The sequence below is a fragment of the Amphiura filiformis genome, chromosome 16, assembly GCF_039555335.1.
Source record: "Amphiura filiformis chromosome 16, Afil_fr2py, whole genome shotgun sequence".
In the NCBI taxonomy this organism is placed as follows: Eukaryota; Metazoa; Echinodermata; class Ophiuroidea; order Amphilepidida; family Amphiuridae; genus Amphiura; species Amphiura filiformis.
Window position 1 is genome coordinate 39,791,243 of NC_092643.1, and position 21,886 is coordinate 39,813,128.

General features: G+C 38.4%; 1 protein-coding gene across 1 annotated transcript in view; it reads right to left on the reverse strand.

The window, feature by feature from the left end:
* Positions 1 to 21,886, reverse strand: part of LOC140135975 (alanine--tRNA ligase, cytoplasmic-like) — a 54,406-nt gene that overhangs the window by 3,289 nt on the left and 29,231 nt on the right. Inside the window, exons 7-20 of the mRNA XM_072157676.1 lie at positions 20,437 to 20,582; positions 17,459 to 17,567; positions 16,445 to 16,598; positions 15,844 to 15,968; positions 14,554 to 14,701; positions 13,615 to 13,784; positions 10,741 to 10,869; positions 9,719 to 9,856; positions 7,482 to 7,622; positions 6,455 to 6,567; positions 5,064 to 5,172; positions 4,182 to 4,307; positions 3,079 to 3,198; positions 129 to 329 (exon numbers count right to left, since the gene is read on the reverse strand). Of these exons, the coding sequence (XP_072013777.1) occupies positions 129 to 329; positions 3,079 to 3,198; positions 4,182 to 4,307; positions 5,064 to 5,172; positions 6,455 to 6,567; positions 7,482 to 7,622; positions 9,719 to 9,856; positions 10,741 to 10,869; positions 13,615 to 13,784; positions 14,554 to 14,701; positions 15,844 to 15,968; positions 16,445 to 16,598; positions 17,459 to 17,567; positions 20,437 to 20,582 (1,929 nt within the window). The remainder of the gene's footprint in view (positions 1 to 128; positions 330 to 3,078; positions 3,199 to 4,181; positions 4,308 to 5,063; positions 5,173 to 6,454; positions 6,568 to 7,481; positions 7,623 to 9,718; positions 9,857 to 10,740; positions 10,870 to 13,614; positions 13,785 to 14,553; positions 14,702 to 15,843; positions 15,969 to 16,444; positions 16,599 to 17,458; positions 17,568 to 20,436; positions 20,583 to 21,886) is intronic.

Below are 21,886 nucleotides of genomic sequence, written 5' to 3' on the forward strand. Positions count from 1 at the left end.
CCCAGCAAGACCATAGGCTTGGATCAAATCTGGCCGAGGATGTGGAAGGTCAGCAAAAGTGCTCCTGGTTGACCAAAAATATTACCATATTAAAATCACTATAATCCATTTTACATTTTTCCCCTTACCTTTGGAACCTGAGCCAAGCATAAAATTTTGCCCAAATCATCATCAACACTAAACAAGATGGCAGCAGTCTTCTTTGAGCCGCTCTTGTATTCCTTGAGGGCGGCATCTAGGGCCTTGGAGTTGGCGCCAGCTTCCAGCCTAGCAACGACATATGGCACATCAGGGTTCTCTGCAATCATCTTCTTGGCAGTCTCCTTGGCCTGGAAATAATCACATTGGGCTTTTATAGTATTAAGGTGTCTATTTATACAAACACCAAATCTACTTTCAACTTTCGGAACTCAAAATTTTAAGCCATGTGCATCCCCTTGTTCTTGGAACTAGAGGTACTCATGTCTTAAGGGTGGTCTTAACCCTGGAATGATGGAAAATTTCGGGCCTCATAACTGCTAAATTGTTGGTCTAAAGTATATAACAGTAAACATATTTAGATTCCCAACTTCACCAAAAATATTTGAAAATTGTGCGAAAATCAGGCTTTTTAATTTTTTTGACCATTTTTGGTGCAAATTTCTCAAAGTTGATCAAAATGCAAAAAAATAAAAAAAGGTTCCTAGATATTTTTATGTAGTTTTTAAAAATAAATGAATAGTTATGAGGCCCAAAGGTTTCCATAATTCCAGGTTAAGACCACCCAATTCCTCATTTCCAAAAGTTGAAAATAGATTTGAGGTGTTGGTACACCTTACTATACTGCAACAATAATTGCTACCACACTCAAAATAACATAAAAATAGAGGCAACCATGTTCCATTTATACCGCTAATATCCTTAGGGACAATACCATTGTTCTTTATACTGATAAGGAGATACCGTATTTCCTTGAATAGTTTCCCCCAAAAGGGGCGTTTATTAGAGGTCATATTTAGAATGATAATTCCTGTTAAATTTCTGGTAAGCTTAATACTGAAATAATGAAAAGAACTTCCGGGTTTACGACCAGATTTTCGCCAATTACCGACGCAATTAACGACCATGTGTGCACCTTGGTAAGCCTACTACACAAGATTGAAGGGCGACTGTTCGAAAAAATATGGTATGCTGATATCCTTAGGGCCAATACCATTGTCCTTTACAGACGAATCAAATTTCACACATTCCTACACCTCAATGGCAGTCATAGCCGCGACGGGGACCCCGCTATCTCACCTAAAATGTGAAATGATGCGGCCTTGAATGGTATTTTAAACTGCATTCTATCACCCGTGTTACACGTGAGACAAAAGAATGATGACAGTTTACAACACAAAAGAATCTAACATCGCATTTTAACCGGGTTTAATCCACCCAATTGGGCACTCACAACACCTGTTTGGTGCATGCGGGCACCCAATAATGGCCGACCAAATCCTGACCATGACTTGGCTCGTTGGATTCGTCAATACTGATAAGGAGATATCCTTAGAGACAATACAAATGTGTGGAGTGTGTATTGAGAAAAAGGGAGGAATTTATTAGCAGACTTACTTAGCGAAACAAGGTGCTTTGGCATGGATTCATCAAACTTAATTTTTTTAACCAACCCTGAGCAGGCCTAGAAACTACAACAAAGATTGAAGGACCAACACAAAACACTGATAAAAGCTTCACTGAGGAAACTCACAACTACATGAGGCATGCATATTTGCATTGCTCACTGTCCGAGTATTAAGTACCATATTTCCTCGAATAGTCGCCCCCCTCAAATAAACACCTCACCACTTTTCAAGATGTTTCAAAAATGCCAATATTTCCATACTATCTTGTGTAGTAAGCTTACGAAATTGCACACATGGTCGATAATCGGCAAAAATGTGGTCGGAAACCGGGAAGTGAACCAGAAGTCAGTATTTCTAGTTCGTCATTTCAGCGTGAGTTTTAAGCTTACCTAATGATTTTAACAGGAATTATCCTTCTAAAAATGACCTCTAATAACCCCCCAAGAAAAAAACAAGAAAAAATTTAGTTGCTCTTTGAATAATTTTACAAGAGAGAAATGAAAATCATTGATTTTACTGTAGAAATCAATGATGGGCCTCGCCAACTCCGCTCCGGCCATCTTTGATGGTCGGTCCTACCCCCGGGTAAAAAAAAAGAAGAAAAAGCGCAGTGATTTATAGTGCGCTACACACAGGCACAATGCCCAGACGTTGATCCACAAGCCTCAGCACACTTTACAGGTTGTCGTTAACCACTCACGGCCCACATCATGGGGTAAGGTGCTGGGGTAAAAATTCTATCACTAAAATAAGCGCAAAGGATGGATCTATGATTAGCTTAGGTCGTTAGGGTGTAAAAACACACATTTTTTATGACAGATATAGAATCTTGGGGGAGTTGGTGCAACCCTCTCCCCTTCATAGCTCTAAGGTAAAATTTAAGAAACTTCAAATGGATCATAGTTGCCTCTATTTTTAACATTATTTTAAGTGTTGCAGAAGTATAGTGTATGCTCGTATCACGCCTCAAATCTATTTTCAACTTTCGGAAATGAGGAATTTTAAGACATGAGTACCCCGAGTTCCAAGAACGAGGGGTGGGAGTAGTTTAAAAGTTCCGAAAATTGAAAGTAGATTTGAGTGTGGTATGAGCATACATTATACTACTGAAATGCTATTATATTATATAGTTTTGTCATAAATCAGTTATAATCAAATATTAACTAATTACAGTCTGCCTTTAAATGGGCAATTCCATTTAAAATCCACACTACCCCTGTGGAAGATTTTGGAAATATCTTCCACAGGGGGAGTAAGAATTTCACATGGAATTGACACACTTAAATTCCATACACCCTCTGAAAAAGATTCTACATGAATCTTCCACAGAGGGAGGGTGAGTTTCAAATTGAGCTCTTAATGTGTTCATTCCATGTGAATTTCATACTCCCCCTGTGGAAGATATCTCCAAAATCTACCACAGGGGTAGTGTGGATTTTAAATGGAATAGCCCAATATGAACAATACTTACATTCTGCACAATGGCTGCTTTGCGTGCTTTATCCAAATCATCCATAATCTTCTTGAGCTCCTTCAGACGTTTTCTCAGCTCATCTTTCTTCCATTGTTGCATCAACGCCACATTCAAATCCTGCAAATAAAACCAAAGATCAGGATTAGAGTTTATTCCCATATTTCAGTAATGGTTGAAAATGTTGGTATTTATGCGTAATCAGAAATCCACTGCTCAGTAATACTTTGTGTATTTGAGACAAGTTGAATCTGTATATAGTATAAACATCTTGTTGATGGTATGAACACTGTGATAGTATGAACACCTTGATGGCGTGAACTGCTTTTGTACTTTCGAGTGAAAAAAAGCATGTTAAGGTCATAGAATATTGGCACTTAGCCATTTGCTGGTTTTGAAAAGTCATACATGTTCTTTCAAAATGCTTATTGAAGCAACCTGCTTTTTTTTTCATACGTAACATTGGATCCTCTTGAAATGGCCAGAATATGTCATTTTATTGCCTTTTATACGATAAATACACAAATTAAGGGGATCTTATACATTGTATTTTGATGTGCTGGGTCACTTTGATACACCCTATATCTCATATCTATCATCCCTATATACCAGTCTCATTTTCTGTAGATTTAAATCCCAATGCACATATGAAACAAAATGTTTTGAGGGAAAGTAGTGAGAATTACTGGTCCGTTGTCCTTGGATTTGTTAAAACTACTCTCTGATACGCAGTAGTTTGTAATAATAAAAAAAACAAGCCTCAGCACACTTTATAGGTGTGTCGCTGACCACTACAGCCCCACAGTGTTCCATAAACCATTTAAAAACAATTCAGGGACTTTGCTGCTTCAAGAGCGCACACCCTAGACATTCGACAAATAACCTTATCAACCAGGATCAGCTCCCCGAGTTTCGTACGGGTTACAATGAGACAATTGGCAGTAAGTTCCTTGTCCAGGGGAATTTCAAGCTAACTCAATTTTTCCACGAGAGCACCGCCAGGATTCGAACCCGCAACATCTCGCACCATAGTCGAACGCCTTATCGATTGAGCTAACTTGACTGCTATTTATTACAGCTAAGCATTCCATCACATGACTTACATCTCCTAATTCTGTGATTCGTTTTGTCAACTGTTTGGGCGATGCATCCTTTGTCTTTGTGTACTCATCAATGTCCTTGGCAAGTTGTTCTACCTGCTCCGACAAAGCATTGCCACGATTGATTGCCTGCAGGTAATAGAAAGAGGAGGAACATGTTATGTGATTTTAATACCACTTTATCTTCACATCAGCAACAGCAAGACAATAATTTGTCGACATTGTCAACATAACGAATATCCCGACATGTCAACATAAATTTGGAGATGTCAGAAAAAATGGTGGTTGATCCTTGAGGAGCTCAGAAACGTACATTAAACATAGCATGTGTTTGGCCCTCTATATGCCTTGTGAGCAAGTATCATTGAGAACCACTGCTCTAGTGTCGGGGTGGCCATGATGCATGGTGGGCTTCAAGTAACACACCTCCACACACAAGATTCGTTATATTTTTCCATGGAGTTGTTCTATCATTCCTGGGTCATTATTGATAACCAGTGTTCGAATTTAGGAAAAATAAATGGTTGTCCCACGGACAACCAGATTACAATTTCTGGTTGTCCGTCTAAGTTTTTGGTTGTCCGTAAGCCTACAAATGTGACTTTTGGCTAGATTTATGGTTGTCCGGGGGACAACAGAATCAGTATTTTTGGTTGTCCGGCGACTTTTTTAGTTGTCCCGGGAAACCGGACAACCAAAATTTCGAACGCTGTTGATAACGCATCACCTTTGTGAACAAATTGTGACACAAGGGTGTGCATGTTTGTATGTGTGTGTTTATGCATTGTTTTAATTTTCATTAAATGCAAATGTGGGTGCTAATCCAAATTTAACATCATACAAGAAATTTGATTATTTTTTCACCCAAACATATAGTCTGCGTACCTTTTCTGCCTCTTCTCCCGTCACAGCAACTATACGTCGGATACCCTTGGCTATAGCCTCTTCAGACGCAATCACAAAATTGCCAATGTGACCACTGTTTTGTATATGCCTAAAAGATAAAAAAATAAATGCAAATTCAAGTATAAAATTAATACCAATTTAAGTTGCCACTAATATTGTAAAATAGTACTACCAAATTTGATTTGTACCACACATATCAAGGTGGGTTTTTTTTTATATATATGAAGAGCTTTGTTTCAAAACCCCTTACATCCACTTGCCCAATTTTGAGAACACATCAAAAAATCATCAAAATAATCATGTGATATAAGGTGTTTTTCAACAAAAGCAGTTTTTGGCAGGATGCTCATCCTACCCAAGCATCCCGCCAAAAACTACTTTTGTTGCAAACCCCCATATAGGCCCCCTATCAGTGATTTTTTTGATGATTTTTGAAACAAGGTAACACATGTGCACTATAAAGTCTTCATCTGAAGTGAAAGTTGGCATATTTATTACCCTTGCTACAAGAGAAGGGGGAGATGAAAAAAAAAAGACCTTTTCAAATCAGTTTTCCCAAAGACAACTGCGGTTTGTTTATGTTGACCCAGTTTATAATATTGCGGGTCATCATGCAGCTGTTATGTCATGTGTTCCATAGGGGGTATGGATTTCAACTGGAATAGCCCACTGAGAATAGACTGACAGAAAGAAGGGGAAAATTCAGCAAAAAGGGTGGATTACTGGAATACTATAAAAGACTAGTTTGCGTATGAAGTCCTGTCAACCAGACCAAAAATGCTGTACTGCACAGGTCAGCAAAACTAGTCTTTTTAATTCGGTCTTCAATTATACACAATACAGGGTGTATCAAAATGATTGGTACCCTTCAGCTTTGTCATCTAATGAACAGCCTGCTTCTTCCAAATTAAACATTAGATCCTCTTGAAATGACTACAATGGATAGATTTATGACCTTTTATTACACAAATCTACAAATTGAATGGATGTTACGCTGCATTTTAATGTAGGCGTCTTGGCAATGCTAGCTGGATATTGATGGGTACCAATCATTTTGATACACCCTGTACTTTGATCAGCTCGTAATTGGCGGGAGCTGTTAGGCTTTAACCATTATGCCGAAAAGTAGACCCACGTTAAGAGGGAGATAGTTGATCTGTCTTGTCTATAACGTGTGTGTTAAAGAAAGTAGAAAACTTGAATTAATAATTTGTGATGTTTCTGGTGAGATGTCACAAGACAATTCTCAAAATAAAATATATCGATATTAATTTGCGTTATAAGGTGCACCAATTACGAGCTGACCAACTATAAATTGGGGTTTTTTTTAAGACCTGTAGCTACTGATGGGGGGGAGAATGATTACTTACGTTCCACCACAAAATTCCACAGATGCGACATTGCCACCAGGTCCTGTAGGGTCAGCAATCATATCATCTATAGATAGACCTATCGATAATACTCTAACTGGATCAGGATACACCTAAAAACACAAGCAACACAATTTAGAGCCAAGGCATTTTTCACCCTTTTGTGGCAGTGACGTCAAAGCATTGAGGCAGCTGTTTCGTGCGTACATCTTTAAGCGTGTGCGTGTATACGCCAGCACTTTGAGCGAACACTAGCGATTTGTAGCTGCGCCCATTGAAATGCGCACTGACGTCACTGCCACATCAGGGTGGAAAATGCTTTAATATAATTTATGTTTGAATTCAATGAATCATAAAATATTTCTTTGTAAGGTCACATGCATACAAGCTCTATCAAAATGTTTGGTACCCATCAGTTTTTGTTGATAATGGATTAATCTGACACATCAAAATTCAGCCTAAGATCAAAATAATTTGTAGATTTATTGTAAAACAAGTCATAAACTATACATCCTGGATATTTCAAGAGTATGCACTGTTGAAATTGGAAGAGGATGGCCTTTCAATAATCACCAAAATTGATGGGTACCAATCATTTTGATATAGCCTGTATGTTTACAAAGCATTTCATGGAGGTAACACATCTCGGTCAAAAAAAGGAAATAGCAGAACATGTTGTGAATGAGCAATTAGACTTTCCAGGTTGCATTTGTGCAATAACCATGCTCCACTCTCTCTATAGCGAAGGCAACCAAAAGAAAAGAAGTCTTGTTGTACAGACGCACTTTTTAAGTAGGATCAGTCGGTCAGGATTTGTGCTTTTTCTGGATGAGCCTAAACGACCCTAAATAATCATAAAGATTTTTTTCTTCGAAAAAGTTTATTCAAAAACAAATCACTTTGGTAAAAAAAAGGCTGTGTTTTTACTTGCATATTGCGAAAAATAAAACAGAGAAAATATCTTCAAAAGAGAAAATCTGGGTCAGATCAAAGACGTCTTGATATTTCTAACCAAAAGTGCACTTACCTCATCAAATATAGCACGTAGACCCTGAATAGATTTAGCCTGAGCAAGTGGTGTTTCCCTAGCATACACCTTGGAATTCTTGTGCACAACCTCATTAGCAATACGCTCGGCTTCTTTCACTTGTGCTGTTGTCATTGCACCCTGCAAAATAAATATATTCTCATTGAAGATTTTTTTCTCAGTGGATAAGAGCTGATGAACAACTGTGCTCACTGGATATCCAGGCTGGGATATTTGGGCAGACTCTCACTAAGGTACCCTGTTGTATTTTCTGATGTGGGTTATCAAGGTTGTTACTTAATAGATTTACAAGCCTTACCCTGGCCTAGTTTGTGTGAAATGGCACCAATGAGTTGATAGTCCCTACTCGCTAGTCACAAAGTCCAATTACAAGAGGTCAGAGTTCAATGTTATTAAAACCAGGCCTGTGAGTGTGAAATGGCTTTTAAAAAAAGCGGAAAATTTACCAACCAGTGGGTTTCGAAAAAAATTAAAAAATTAACCTACCGAACTACAGTACAAATTCAATGCTATTCCGCGCATATTCCACCAGCAATAAATTGAAGATTATAAGCTTCCATTTCATGGCCTAAATGTGAGTGTTGCTCGACAAAATTACATTTTATGGTAGCCATGATGTATCTTCTCTTAATTCCATATGATTTTTATGAAATCAAATGTGAAACTTCCGATGGATGGTTCGGATTGAAAATCGCTTACGAACAATCACATATTTCGTATTTTCCCACAGGTACCACGACAACATTTTTAACTCATTCCGATGGGCGCAGTTCCCAAACAAACATATTACACAATGAGTAAGAACGAGGAATCAAAGAATATCGCGATGATGTTATATATGACCTGCGTTTCATGACCCGGGTATGGGCCGGGTTTGTGACCTTTCAAGCATCGTTAATCTCATTTCCCAGTCGTTTTTATTGCGACACACATGTAATGCTATCAGAAGTACACAGACACACTTTTGATTTTTGAAAATTGAAATCGGTCAGAAAAATGAAAAAAGCGGATTTCTGCTCTGTAGCGGAGATTTCACAGGCCTGTAAAACAAAGCTGTTGTTTAACTTGTTTCCATAAAATATGCTGCAGGTATGTATTTTCAATAAATATCATTGCTAATGCTACACACACACACACAACCACCCCGAGACGATTTACAACATTTTTAAGTACAAAAGTACATTTTCTTCAGTCTCACATTTCACTTTGACTTGATCCCTGGTGATACTTATACCCCAGGTACCCGCCCGTAAATTACATCTATAGGGTACTCGGCACATTATTACCTGAAAATCCTAGCCTTACCAGCTATCCAAACCTAATCAACTGGGTAGCATCTTCAAACAAAGTACCCGTGCATATGCAATTAATGAAACAATGGGCTATTACAGTTGAAATCCACACTACCCCTGTGGAAGATTTTGGAAATACCTTCCACAGGGGGAGTATGTTTTTCAAATGTACTTGTCAGAGTTATTCATTTTGAAACACATACTCCCCTGTATTATGGCTTTACCTATATCTTCCACAACTGGAGTGAGTATTTCAAATGGAAGCTACCAAATTGTCTATTCTATTCGAAACTTATACTCCCTGTGTGGAAGACATTAGCTAAATCTTCCACAGGGGTAGTGTGGATTTTGAATGGAATAGCCCAATGCCTACAACTATGGTAGTAATAAAACATAGAAACATTTCTAGTATAAATATTGTTGATATTCATTTATTTATACAACAATTGTACACAATATTTAAGGGTACTACACCCCTGCCCAATTTTGTGCCTATTTTCGCATTTTTCTCAACAATTATAGCGCATTGGTGACAAATAAGATATGTATATTATAGGGGCAAGGACTAAAACTACTGGACTGGAAATTTTATTTCAGCACAGACAACAGTTGTGGAGTTACAGTCAAAAATGAGGGAAAACCAATATTTGATCAATAAATCAATAACTACTTGCCTTGAGTTGCTGAATTTTCAGTGCAGTAGTTGTAGTCTTTGCCCCTGTAATATACATATCTTACCTGTCACCAATACGCTATAATTTTAGAGAAAAATGCAAAAATAGGCACAAAATTGGCCAGGGGTGTAGTACCCCCTTAAATGCATACTGTTTGCAAACCAAAAAAAACAAAAAAAGTCGTTGAAATAAAATAATAGGTAAACAAAACTGACTGCAAAATTCAGTTGGTGATATTTTGTACGCTTACCTTAGCAGAGAAATCAAATCGTAGCCTATCTGGCGCCACCAATGAGCCTCTCTGGTCAGCTTCGGTAAGTACACGTCTCAGCGCAAAGTTAAGGATATGTGTGCCTGTGTGGTTGTTCATTACTGGTCTTCTACGTACCTGGTCACAAAGATTAAGTCAAGTAAAATGTAAATGCTATCACAATAGTTGGGGGGGTATTTTTTTCTTGCATTCAGACATCTCGTACATGATTGTAATCCTCCCATATGCTCACCTCCCTGGCAGTACCAGTATTTGTCACTTTGTAATATGCAACAACAAAAAAAAACAATGACAACAAAACAACAACAACCGCAGTGATTTATAGTATGCTATGCACTGGCACAAGGTCTAGATGTTGATCCACAAGCTTCAGCACACTTTACAGGTTGTCGCTGAACACTACAGCACTTTATCATTCCATAAACCATTAAATAACGACATACAGACTTGCAGCTAAGAAGCACACACCCTAGACATTCCACAAATAACCTTCGCAACCAGGATCAGCTCCCCAAGTTTCATACAGGTTACAACAAGACAATTAGCAGTAAGGTTCTTGTCCAGGGAAATTTCAAGCTAACTCGATTTTTAAATGAGAGCGTACTAACCACCGCCAGGGTTCAAACCTGTAACCTCTCAAAACCATAATCAAGCGCCCTTTGGAATGAGCGAACTTGACTAATACAAACATTTTTCAGTGAATTTTCAAGAATGGACACAAGCATCAACTGGTGGTTAACATGCAATCATAAACTCAACTGTAATAATTGTTTTGTACATGTAACTTTTTAATACAATATTGAGTGTTTTATGTATATTATTGTGGGTTATTTTCCAAGTCCAACCATGACTATATATACACCTGCTTTCTGACTTTTTATTAAACCTGGATGATACCCAGGGTAAGGTTTACAGACAGCCAGGCCTTACCCTGATCAGAAGGCAAGGCCACTCTAGTCCTCAGGTGGTTGAAATTAATTGATATAAATATCATTACTAACCTCATCGATAGACAAGTTGAATTTATCCCCTACTTTAATCTTGCCTTCGGCATCCAGTGCAGACACTTTGCCGATATGTAGAACGTATCCTCCTTTAACTTGTACATTGGTCACTCTGAATTCAACATCCTAAAATAATAGACACAAAATATATATGATTGACAGTGAGAAATTGTAAGTAAACTATAACATTTTTCATCCTGGTGTGGCAGTGATGCCAACACATTGAGGCAGCTGTTTGGTGCTTGCATCTATAAGCGTTACACAATCAAACTTGCACCATTGGTACTGTACAAATAATTAAGAGAACACACCAGGTACCACCACCATGATGTTCAATTGCACAGTTGGGAAACCACCAACCAACAGTACACACAGAGCTGCTCACATTACAACCCCATGCACTGAACTGACCAATCAGGTGCGTGGATTTTCAAGAAAATTTGTTCTGGACTATGAAAAATGCTCATGCATATTATGTTTGTCCATCAACATTTGACTGTCTCCACTTGTACTTTCTACACAAGTAGCTTGAATAAACCTAAACTTCCGTAGAAAAACTTTGAAAATCTCTGAAAAACTTGTAATTTTTTACAAAAAGGCCTTGAAATTTGAGTAATGTTGGTTCCACTTACATCAGTTACATGTATTTCAATGGGATGTAATTTGAGCTGGTGATGTCATTGGGTTATAATGAGCTGTGGCTGATTCATTTGCATAAGTTGAATTTGTACAGAAGTTTGCTTGTGCGTTAGCGTCTTTACGCGTGTGAATGTAAACGCCAGCACTTTGAGCGAACGCTGATCTTTTGAAGCTGCGTCCAATGAAATGCATACTGATGTCACTGCCACATCAGTGTGAAAAATGGTATAGAAAAGGTATGGCTACAATAAGTATCAAGGAAAAGGGATATACAGTATAATCATAAAATTTGTAGCACCAGTATCCATAACAAGATTTATGCTCAATGCTGCCCAGAATATGCAATGAGTTCTTACTTTGTTCTTAAATACATATACATTTTGAGAGTTTCTAATGTCTAATGGCAGTTCCAGCGGTGTTTCCTTGGGAACAAAAAGGTATTTATTTGATGATCGCAGATAACATTGTCTTTGATGTTCAAATAAAAATGCCACAATGAGCCAATATAATACATGTGTAAGATATGGAACAAGTTTCTTGGTAGTTCAACACTACCTTTGCCCAAGTGAAACATCCAGTTAAGTATTGTCACAGACTCAGACCTGCCAACCCCTGAAAGTCCAAATGCGGGACACTAAAATTTAGTGACAATGTGCGTGCGAAGCACGTACGGCGAACGGTTGGGGTCCAGGGGCCCGCCTTAGGGCCCCTGGTGGGGGTCCAGGGGAAGCTGATGGGTTTTGGCACTTGTAAACGTGTTACGAAATGGTATTCATGAACGCAAATTGCACAGCATAGTCTTTGGTATAACTGCAACCTCTCTTATTGCTTGCTTTGGTAGCCATTCTGAATTAAATTCCAACGAAATTCTTCCAAAATTCCAACGAAATTCTTCCAAAATTCCAACGAAATTACGACGAACCTCCCGAATTCGGAAACATTGACACAGTGAAAAGCTGAAAATAACCTCTTCACCAATCCGAAAAAGATACGCAATTCATCGGTTATACAATGTTGCATCAATGAACCATGCACCAAGCGATGAGGCGAAAATAATAGCCTCCTTTTAATGGCAACGTTCATACATATCCAATGTATTTACAATGGGCAACGTGAATTTAACACGCAAGCACGTGCTAATCAGGCTTTTAATAGCGCCACCACATTTTCAATGCATTTAAATTTAACTAGTAACAAACGCACGGCGCATGCGCGAGCCGGGAAATTCAGTTTTGGTTTTGAAACGTAAACAAAGCTGAATATCAAAACGACTCCCGGGACGACTCCATGCAGAAAATCACTTCTTTTTATAAAACTAAGCAAAATTACAACAATTACTTTAGGAAATATAAACACCAAAGTCATATCTAGCACATATGTCAAAAAGAAGTTGAAAATTCATCAGATAAGCGAGAAAGGGTCGAATTTTCGGTCAAAAAAAATTTCGAAAAAAATCATATTTTTTTGGCCTTAAAACTTGGCCATAAAAAATTCCCGTACACCACCAATTTCATGATTTTTGTCCTCAAAATTAACTGAGTAATCCTCATAGTGTTTTCAAGTCAATTCCCCGGGAGACGGATAAAAAAAAAAAAAAAAAAAAAGATATTTAATTTTATTTAATTTAATCCACAAATTGACACCTGAGTCGGGCGTTGCAAACGTGTCGCATATGTGTAGGGACCGATTCTACAGCAAGCTTGAACTTCCCAGCTCGCGCATGCGCCCTGCGTTTGTTACTAGTTAAATTTAAATAGGTATAGCGCCGCCGCAATTCTTTCGTGCCAGACGATATCGGACAATTTGTTGGGTTTTTTTATGATTGTTTTTCAATGGACGGAAATGCGGGACGCCCCGCATTTCGGGGTTTTAAACTTCGGAATGCGGGACTGTCCCGCAAAATGCGGGACAGTTGGCAGGTCTGCAGACTGCCCAGCCATCATCTGTAAATTTGCAGCAGTTTACTGTGCTATTATTTCCAGTCACTTGGTCCTGCTGAGATTCGAACCAAAGATCATTGATGATCATGTGGGAAAAGGCGAGCATGCTAGTGCATAGAGCAAAAGAGGACTTCCCCATCTGGTCTATAACACTAACACACTAATACCTTGGTGACAAAGCACCCCCTTCTCATAAAGGCATGTCATTTTGCTTAAATTCTGGTCCTTAATACAAGACATACCCCAGACATTTGATTAATTCCTAACTCTTTCCAGTGGGTGTGTGACTTACTGAGCTGTCAACTTTCTCCATAAAACCCTCATCCCAAATCTGTCCACCAGATTCTGCATAGAAGCAAGTTTGGTCTAGTAAGACGCCGCATTCATCTCCATGTTCTACCTCTTCAAGAAATTGCTTGTCTTTTCTCAGGGCAATAACAGTGCCGACAGCCCCCTCAAAACCTGCAAGACGACAACGACCATGAAGAAATTAAAAGTAACAAATATTTACGAAGAGAACATACAGCGGTTTGGTTCTACTGGCCTCCTTGGCCTTCATCTCACCCCCTCCAATTGGGCTGATCCATTTAAATTCCACAATCCCCCTGTGAAAGATGTTGGATGTATTTTCCGCAGGGGGAGTATGAATTTCAAATAAAATTAGCAGAGTAAGCAATTCTATTTGAACCTTACCCTCCCTCTGTAGGAGATTTCGGTTGAATCTTTCTCAGAGGTTGTATGAAATTCAAATGGAGTTGCCTATTGTGACAATTGATTTTTATTATTCGGGTGCGCCGTCGGATATCACATTACCGGTGCAGCCGGTCAATGTGTGAAAACTACAGTACTGGTGCAACCAGTCACTGTGTGAAATTGGTCAAGCTTTCATCAGATGTGGCTCTGACTTCACCAGGACTAAAGACAGAATTGAAAAAGTGTTCATTTCATTTGAGATTCATACTCCCCCTGTGGAAGATATTTAAATATCTTCCATTAGGGTAGTCTGGATTTTAAATGGAATAGCTTATTCACATTGTTATTAAAGTATGTTTTGACTTGGAAATAAAGTTGAGTTAACAAGATTGATGCCATAGGAGCCATAGACAAAAATCATACACAACTTAACCAAGCTATATGACACCTTACTTTCCAAGAATTTAATAAGAAAGTATCAGCTCCAAACATCTTCATGCTCTATGGGCGCTACAAACTCTGCATCATGAGTACTTACTATATTTGCCGTCCTCTGTGCTAGTATATTTGTACTTAATCTTATCATCCGTTGGTGGCACATTTCTCTTCTCCTGTAACTCATTGATGGCATGTACATCAAGTCCTATAGTATCATCAACACCAGAGCCTTTGCCTTGAGATTTCAACTGTAATGAGAAAGAAAATTTAACAAATTTAGGCAGAATGTTGCAACTTATTCAACGAATACACCAATAATAAATTTAATTAACGATAATAAATCTTGGATTTATATAGCGCATTTTGCAAGAGGTTTCAAAGTGCTATAATTTTGTTGCCACTGAGGGAATCACCAGAATCAGATCGCATCCACTACACTGGTTGCAGCTAATGCCGGTGCAAACCTAACCACACTCTGTAACATCCATCAATTATCTGTGCAGCTTCCTAAATTCCAATAGGTGAAGGAAGTTTTTGATAACGAAACAACTAATCACCAATTTTAAAAAGCAGGATGAAACCAGAGATCTCAGAGAAAACCTGCAAGAGTGAGCATGGATCGGGATAAACCAAGTACACATACACAATCCTTGGGCATGGCTAGGGTTATACCTGGTACTCCAGTGGTGCAAAGGCAAGGGAACAACCACTGCACCAACTTGCTCTCCCTAATGAGAGGAGGTGGAACAGACAGAAGGACTCTTGACTACGAAAATTCAACCAGACAAGTTTGCACCCTCATGTGTCTTAAAACAGGTATGGGGGCTGACATTGGGTGGTAAAGAAGCGTTCGAGGTACCAAAGAAACATAGCATACTATGTGATTAGCAGCACTAATAGTACGCATCCCCACGCAGGATATGCGTTGGCAGGGTAATGGCGGCTTGCATAGCTGTACCTACTGAAAAAGCCACTAACATTTCCCATTTTATTATTTCCCTGTAGACAACTTAGAGGGAGGGCAGCAGTGCAGTTACACAATAATAATTCTTGCAATTGGAAAGGAAGTTTTCAGGAATTATTTGATTCTGGCAAAGTTTTTATTGTGTAGACTCTAAAAATAAACAAGAATCAACTTAATTCACATGTTTTTTCAAGAATCTTTGGGAGAATCATTTTGCGGATTCACACCAACATTCTAATCAAGGGTAAGAAAAAAATAACACATCTGAATCTTGACTACAACACAAACAAACAAGCGAAACAGGTCAGAAAAAATCTCTGAAAGCCAAAAAATACCTTTAAACTGCTTTTGTTACCTAAGCGTTTCATGAACAATCATCCAAAATGATTATTTTTTTAAAGTGAGCTGCATGACGAAAGTATCTACCTGTGCCTTCTTCTTTTCCTCTTCATATTCTTGTTCATCCACAGTCAACCCTTTCTCTTCTGCCATGAGGAATGTGAGATCTACTGGGAAACCATAGGTATCATACAGCAGCCATGCAGCCTTGCCTGAAAATAGGAGACAAAGTATGTGAAAGTCAATGTGAGTTCCTTGGCTTACTTACCTCAAAGGAAACTATTTTGGTTATTAAACTCATTCCTCCATTCAATTAATGTGGAGACAAGGTATCACTACATGCTGACAAACAAACACACATACACACACCTACAGGTATTTGTCGACAAATGGGGGACCCTGTACTTAACTATCTAAACAGACTTTATTTTCTGTGCCTAACCGGAAACATCTATCCATCTTTCACCTTATATTTTGACCATCATACTCATAGACAGTTAATATTAGTATACTACTGATGCAGCATTGACATTGACAGTCTATCCCAAGATCACAAAAATTTTGCTGCAGTGTCAAGACATAATTTTGTTATGCTATAATTGTGAGTTTGCTCGGTGCCATAACAGCCAAAGTCATTACTTATATACTACCAGGAACTGTAAAGCTAAAGCATCTATAATATAAATACCTGGTACTTTTGTTGTTCCCGCTTCCAATTTGTTGATAGTTCGCTCCAGGACACGGCGCCCTCTATTAAGTGTTTTAAGGAACTGCGCTTCCTCTTCATTGATGATGTCTTTCACATGGTCTGGATCTTTCTTAATACCTGGGAAGGCATCACCCTGGAATACGAAAACCAAAATTAATAACACTCTGGGATAGGGAGTATGGACATGGACACTACTCCATTTTGTCTGTTTTATGTCCACCTCTTTCTCTACAGTAGTCTACACTGCTCCGATTCCAGACAAATACAGCACTAAATGTTCGTGATTAAATTTTATATTATCTTGTTTTGCCAAATGAAACTTAGCTAAATCCTAAAGCTTTAGTTAGTTCTAACTGCAATTAAAGTCAAATTTTTAATTTGTGGAATTACAGGCCAAAAACATTTGTTTAGGGTGTTTGCTGCAACAATCAAGCCCAAAAACTTGTGCAAAGATGTCATGTTATGCATTCTAATTTTGGAAAACACATTTTCTACTCTTTTATAACCAATTATCAAAATTAATATAAAATGTTAAATTTATGAGCAAACTCATAGCCTATACTCAATACTTGAATGGTTAGACCTGTGCCATGTCTTTGAATTTTACGACTGAATGAATTGGTAAGAAATCATGCAAATTGCCCTCAAATTGCCAAAATATTAAAATTTGACTTGAAAAGTGGAACTTTTTTCAAAATTTTGACCTTTTTGGACTGGGGCGGATTTTGAAAAAAAAAAAAAAAAAAAAAAAAAAAGAAGACTTTTTTTGACCAAAAAGGCATAAAAACCCCTATTTTTTTCTCGTTACACTCGCTAATTGGACTTTTTGGGTCAAAAAAGAAAACTTTTTGGGCATTTGGGGATATCCGCCTTCTAGCCCCCCTGGTTACGGGGCCCGAGTGCTGGTTATAGGTTGAAAACCCAATAACTTGGTTACTCTTAACTTAACCCTTTTCATACTAATGACCCTTCATACTAATACAGAGTGCTTACCAGTAAGGCAATAACTATGTCTACAAGTGATGCAAAGAATCCTTTTGGAGCGTCGAGCTTCTCAGTTGCGTATCGAATACCCCGACGTAAAACTCTCCGAAGCACGTACCTAGCGTAAGAAAAGCAAGCCATTGCAAAGATAACTTTAGATAAATCAGTCTTACATTACAATACTTACATTGCAGTTGCACAATACAAGATATTTTGGGAAACCAATATTTTAATGTTTTGTGCAAACCAATATTTGAATGATTTTGGTTTATAATAATGTAGAGTGGTTTCAAAGTGGATACTTTTCAAATCTATGTTGATCATGTTACTGAACACATTCCTCATGACAGAAGAGAAACTGTTGATGAACAAGACTATGAAGAAGAAGAGAAAAAGGCACAGGTAAGGATATTTGCCAACTCTGAACTTTAACTGAAAGATGGTGGACAGTGAGCCATGATAAAAAAAAACTTTGCTTCATTGTGTTGGTTATTTATTTTGAAATTGTATGTATGGATATGTTAATTTGCCTATTTTAAGTTCATAATTGTGTATAATGCATACATTTATGTATATTTAAATATCTTGTTAAATTATTTTGATGTATATTTTAATGTGACCCCTGGGACTCATGAAAGAACAGAGGATACCTTAAAATATCTTAAAATGTCTTAAAATACCCAGGCAAAAGAAGAAATTAAACAAAACAAAACAAATTGTCATGCAGGTCCATCTGTGTTTACATCTTTATGTGTCGACAACACCTCTGACTGTGTTATGACTCTCTGAACACTTGTACATACATGTACATGTGTATATTCACTGTATGTCAACAGGTATCATATATTGACCATAATATACTGATTTGTTCCTCATTTCATTGCTCCTTACACGTGCTATCTCTTTTTTCACTGTGATTATATTCACCCGTTTCACTCAAAGGTATGGTCTTCTCTGTGTCTCCACACTCCCTATTGTTATTTGTACATGTATGTGTGTGTACCGTAATGTAATGTACTCTCCCGAAGCCTTTCGGTGGATTTAGGACTATGTTCCTTTGTGACATTATTATTTTATCTTGCATTACGCATCATTTAAGCCTTTTACATTTTACCGCTCTTCGGCAGTTTATGAACTTGTCCCGCAAAGCAATTTGTAATTTGTCATGGGAAAATTGAATCAACTTCTCAATGTCATGAGGGAGTAAAATAAGAAAAATGTTGCTGCCATTTCCTTGCAAAGTGAGACCAAAAATCTATCCTATTTGAGAATGGAAGTCACAGACCTGATGCTGAGCTTGGGATTCCTAGATGCAGAAATCAGTGTTGTGAAACAAGAAAGGTGTTGTATTGATGAAGAAAATACAAGCCCAGAAAACTCAACATCTTTCATCTGAGCAATATAGTAAAAAAGCCAACGTTTGTGAAGGTTGTCATTCATCCAGGTATAATAAATATTAAATTGGAATATAATCTAATCAACTGGACTCACTTTTATTTGAGAGGCTATGGTGCATCTTCAGGCCGTCTGATGATCTGGCGGCAAAAGGTCATTGACCTGTGACAAGGTGGTGTTGCCAGAGGCCGTTGAACTCGAGTCAAACTTCTTAGGAATGTTCTTGATGACATAATTGTAGGCCCCCGCCAAGTTGTAAACGTAAAACGCATGTACCAACACAGACGTGCTAGTACTAGTTGCGGGGAATCAGCAGTTTACACCCATTTGGATACCACAAATCATACCTTCGACAACAAAGACGTGGTGATTTTGGACAGAGAACGCAGGTGGTTCGAAATAGGTGTCAAAGAAGCGATCCACGTAAAGAAAGAACAACCTTCACTTAACAGAGGAGGTGGTCTGCACCAGCACTTGGCGGGGGCCTACAATTCTGTCATCAAGAACATTCCTAAGAAGTTCGACTCAAGTTCAACGACCTCCGGCAACACCACCTTGTCACAGGTCAATGACCTTTTGCGTCCAGATCATCAGACGGCCTGAAGATGCACCTAGGATAAGGTGCGATACCGTAGCCTCTCAAATAAAAGTGAGTCTGGCAACTCAGACACCACCATGGAAGGACGTGTCAGCTAATTGTGGCGTAAGTTTCGAGCCTGTTTTATACAGTTCCGAGGCCTTATGTACAACATTTATAGTGGAGTATGTACAACTTGAGAAGTAATATGTCCGGAAAAAGAGGTAAAAACTGATCTAAAGACCAGATGACACTAGAAAATATGTTCGTTGGTAGTAATACTAATACACAGCGGAAAGATCGAGAGAAAATGGCGGACAGTATGAACACTCCACTGGTTAACGTGGTCAGTGAACCCGAAACAGTAACAAATGTAGATTTGAAGGGCCTACTACTGGACATGGACAAACGATTAAATGCACGTATGGAATCCAAAGAGACAAAGTTAAGAGACACCACAGCCAGAGTCGTAAAGAATGAGAGCAAAATAGCCGACCTTATTGAGTCGGTAGAACTAACTGATAACCAATGTAAAGCTCAAATCGAGGAGGTGATTAAGAAAATAGACAACATGGAGGTTAATGTTCATCTCGAATTTGTGAGACAAGAACTCCACAACAGAAAACAGAACTTGCTTTTCACGGCGTAAAAGAAGAAAAAAGATGAAGATATATATCAAGTCATGAGGAACGTCTTTAATCACTACGTAACTTCTTGTTTTATGTTTACATGATGTATGTTGGCATCTTATGGCAAATACCAATAATACTTGTTGTAAACTGATTTTAACCCTATGAGAACTACCAGCCAATTGGCCAAAATGAATATTGTGTCCAATTTTGAACCAATCAAGGAGGGTATTAATAAGATCATCTGCAAATGCAAGTTTGACCCAAATTAGTTTAAAGCCTAGTCATAATTGGCAATAGAAATGAGCATTTCAAGTTATCAACCAATCAGAAATGCTGTTAGATGACCAGTAATGTCCAGTGGGTTAAGACATACATCAACTCACCCTCTTCCTACATTATCAGGAGTACCTCCGTCAGACAGCGCCACCGTCAGCGTGCGTATATGATCAGCGACAACACGGTAAGCCATATCAATTCCATCGGTATCATCCTTGCCAACTTTGCCTGTGTATTCCCTAATCCCTGTGGTCTGTTAAAAAAAAAGAAATAAGCGTTTCATTCAGAATTTGTACCAAGTAACAAACTTTTGTTTTCATATATCAGTCACAAAATATTACTGATTTTACACAATCTATTTGCCACTATATAACGGACAGATTAATATCTCTACCAAAGATGGCATATCCAAGAGGGAAAGGGGGTCAGCTTCCACCCCACCACCCATGAGAAGGCTTCCCCCTGGAATGCTGGCCGCCCTAAAATTTAAGATTTTTAGGCCTTATTGTGCTTTTTAGCCCATTTTTGTCAGTCTCCCCCCCCCTTGAAAGTTGCCTTCCACCTCTCTGAAAAAGTCCTGGATATGCTACTGCAAAGGATATGTTAACAAGCAAAAGTCCCGACTCCTGAGGTAATTTCAACAGAGATATTTTAAGGGGTCTATAAAATTTTGTTTATTATTGTTTTGTCTGAAATACAGTTGGCCCAATATCAATGTTGTTTTGTCCGAATATAAGTCATCCAAAATATTTTAAGTACCTTTGATCCAACCTTATTTTGGGCTAATACTTTTCTTTCATGCACAGGGGTAATATTTCTGTCAGCCAAAAATATATGGGACAAAGTAAGGTTTGGACCAAAATATGGTTTATCAAAGCACTTTGGATCAAAGCCAGGTCCAATTCACACAGAGTGTTCACAATTAATATATAACTAGATTTCGCGGTTCTCTGGTCGGGCGGTTCTTGTGATAGGCCTATTTCTAATTACCCCCCCTTCCCCGTTACCCATATACCTGCCCTGACCTTTTAAGCTACTATGAAATGTGTCTGTTAATGACCCAACTGGACACAACTTAATCAACTCTGTTTGTTTTGTATCTGTGATGCTTTCTTCAGTCGGTAGTTCGGTAGGCCTACCCATAATCTGGAAACCCATCATTCGCCTCTTCCAAGTCCTGTCCTGCTACGATACCACTTTGGAGGACATTGGTATCTTGATGTGGATATAGGCCGTTACTAAAGTAATGAAATCAATCGGGAGAAACGTGCAAGCAAACACGGTTATAGGCCTTACCATAACTGATTATTTTTTATGTTAACCATTCTGGAGGACCCCGGAGATAGTCGTGTTCTGCTGAAATATGCCTATATGCACGTACGTGTTCGGTATTGAAATATATGTTGAAAATTCTGGAGGACCCCGGAAATAGTCGTGTTCTGCTGAAATAGGCCTATATGCACGTACGTGTTAAAATATGTGTTGAAAATAGGCCTATTGGTCCGATGAGATGCACCTGTTAGTTACACTGTACTCCGCGCACACTCCCGTTGATAC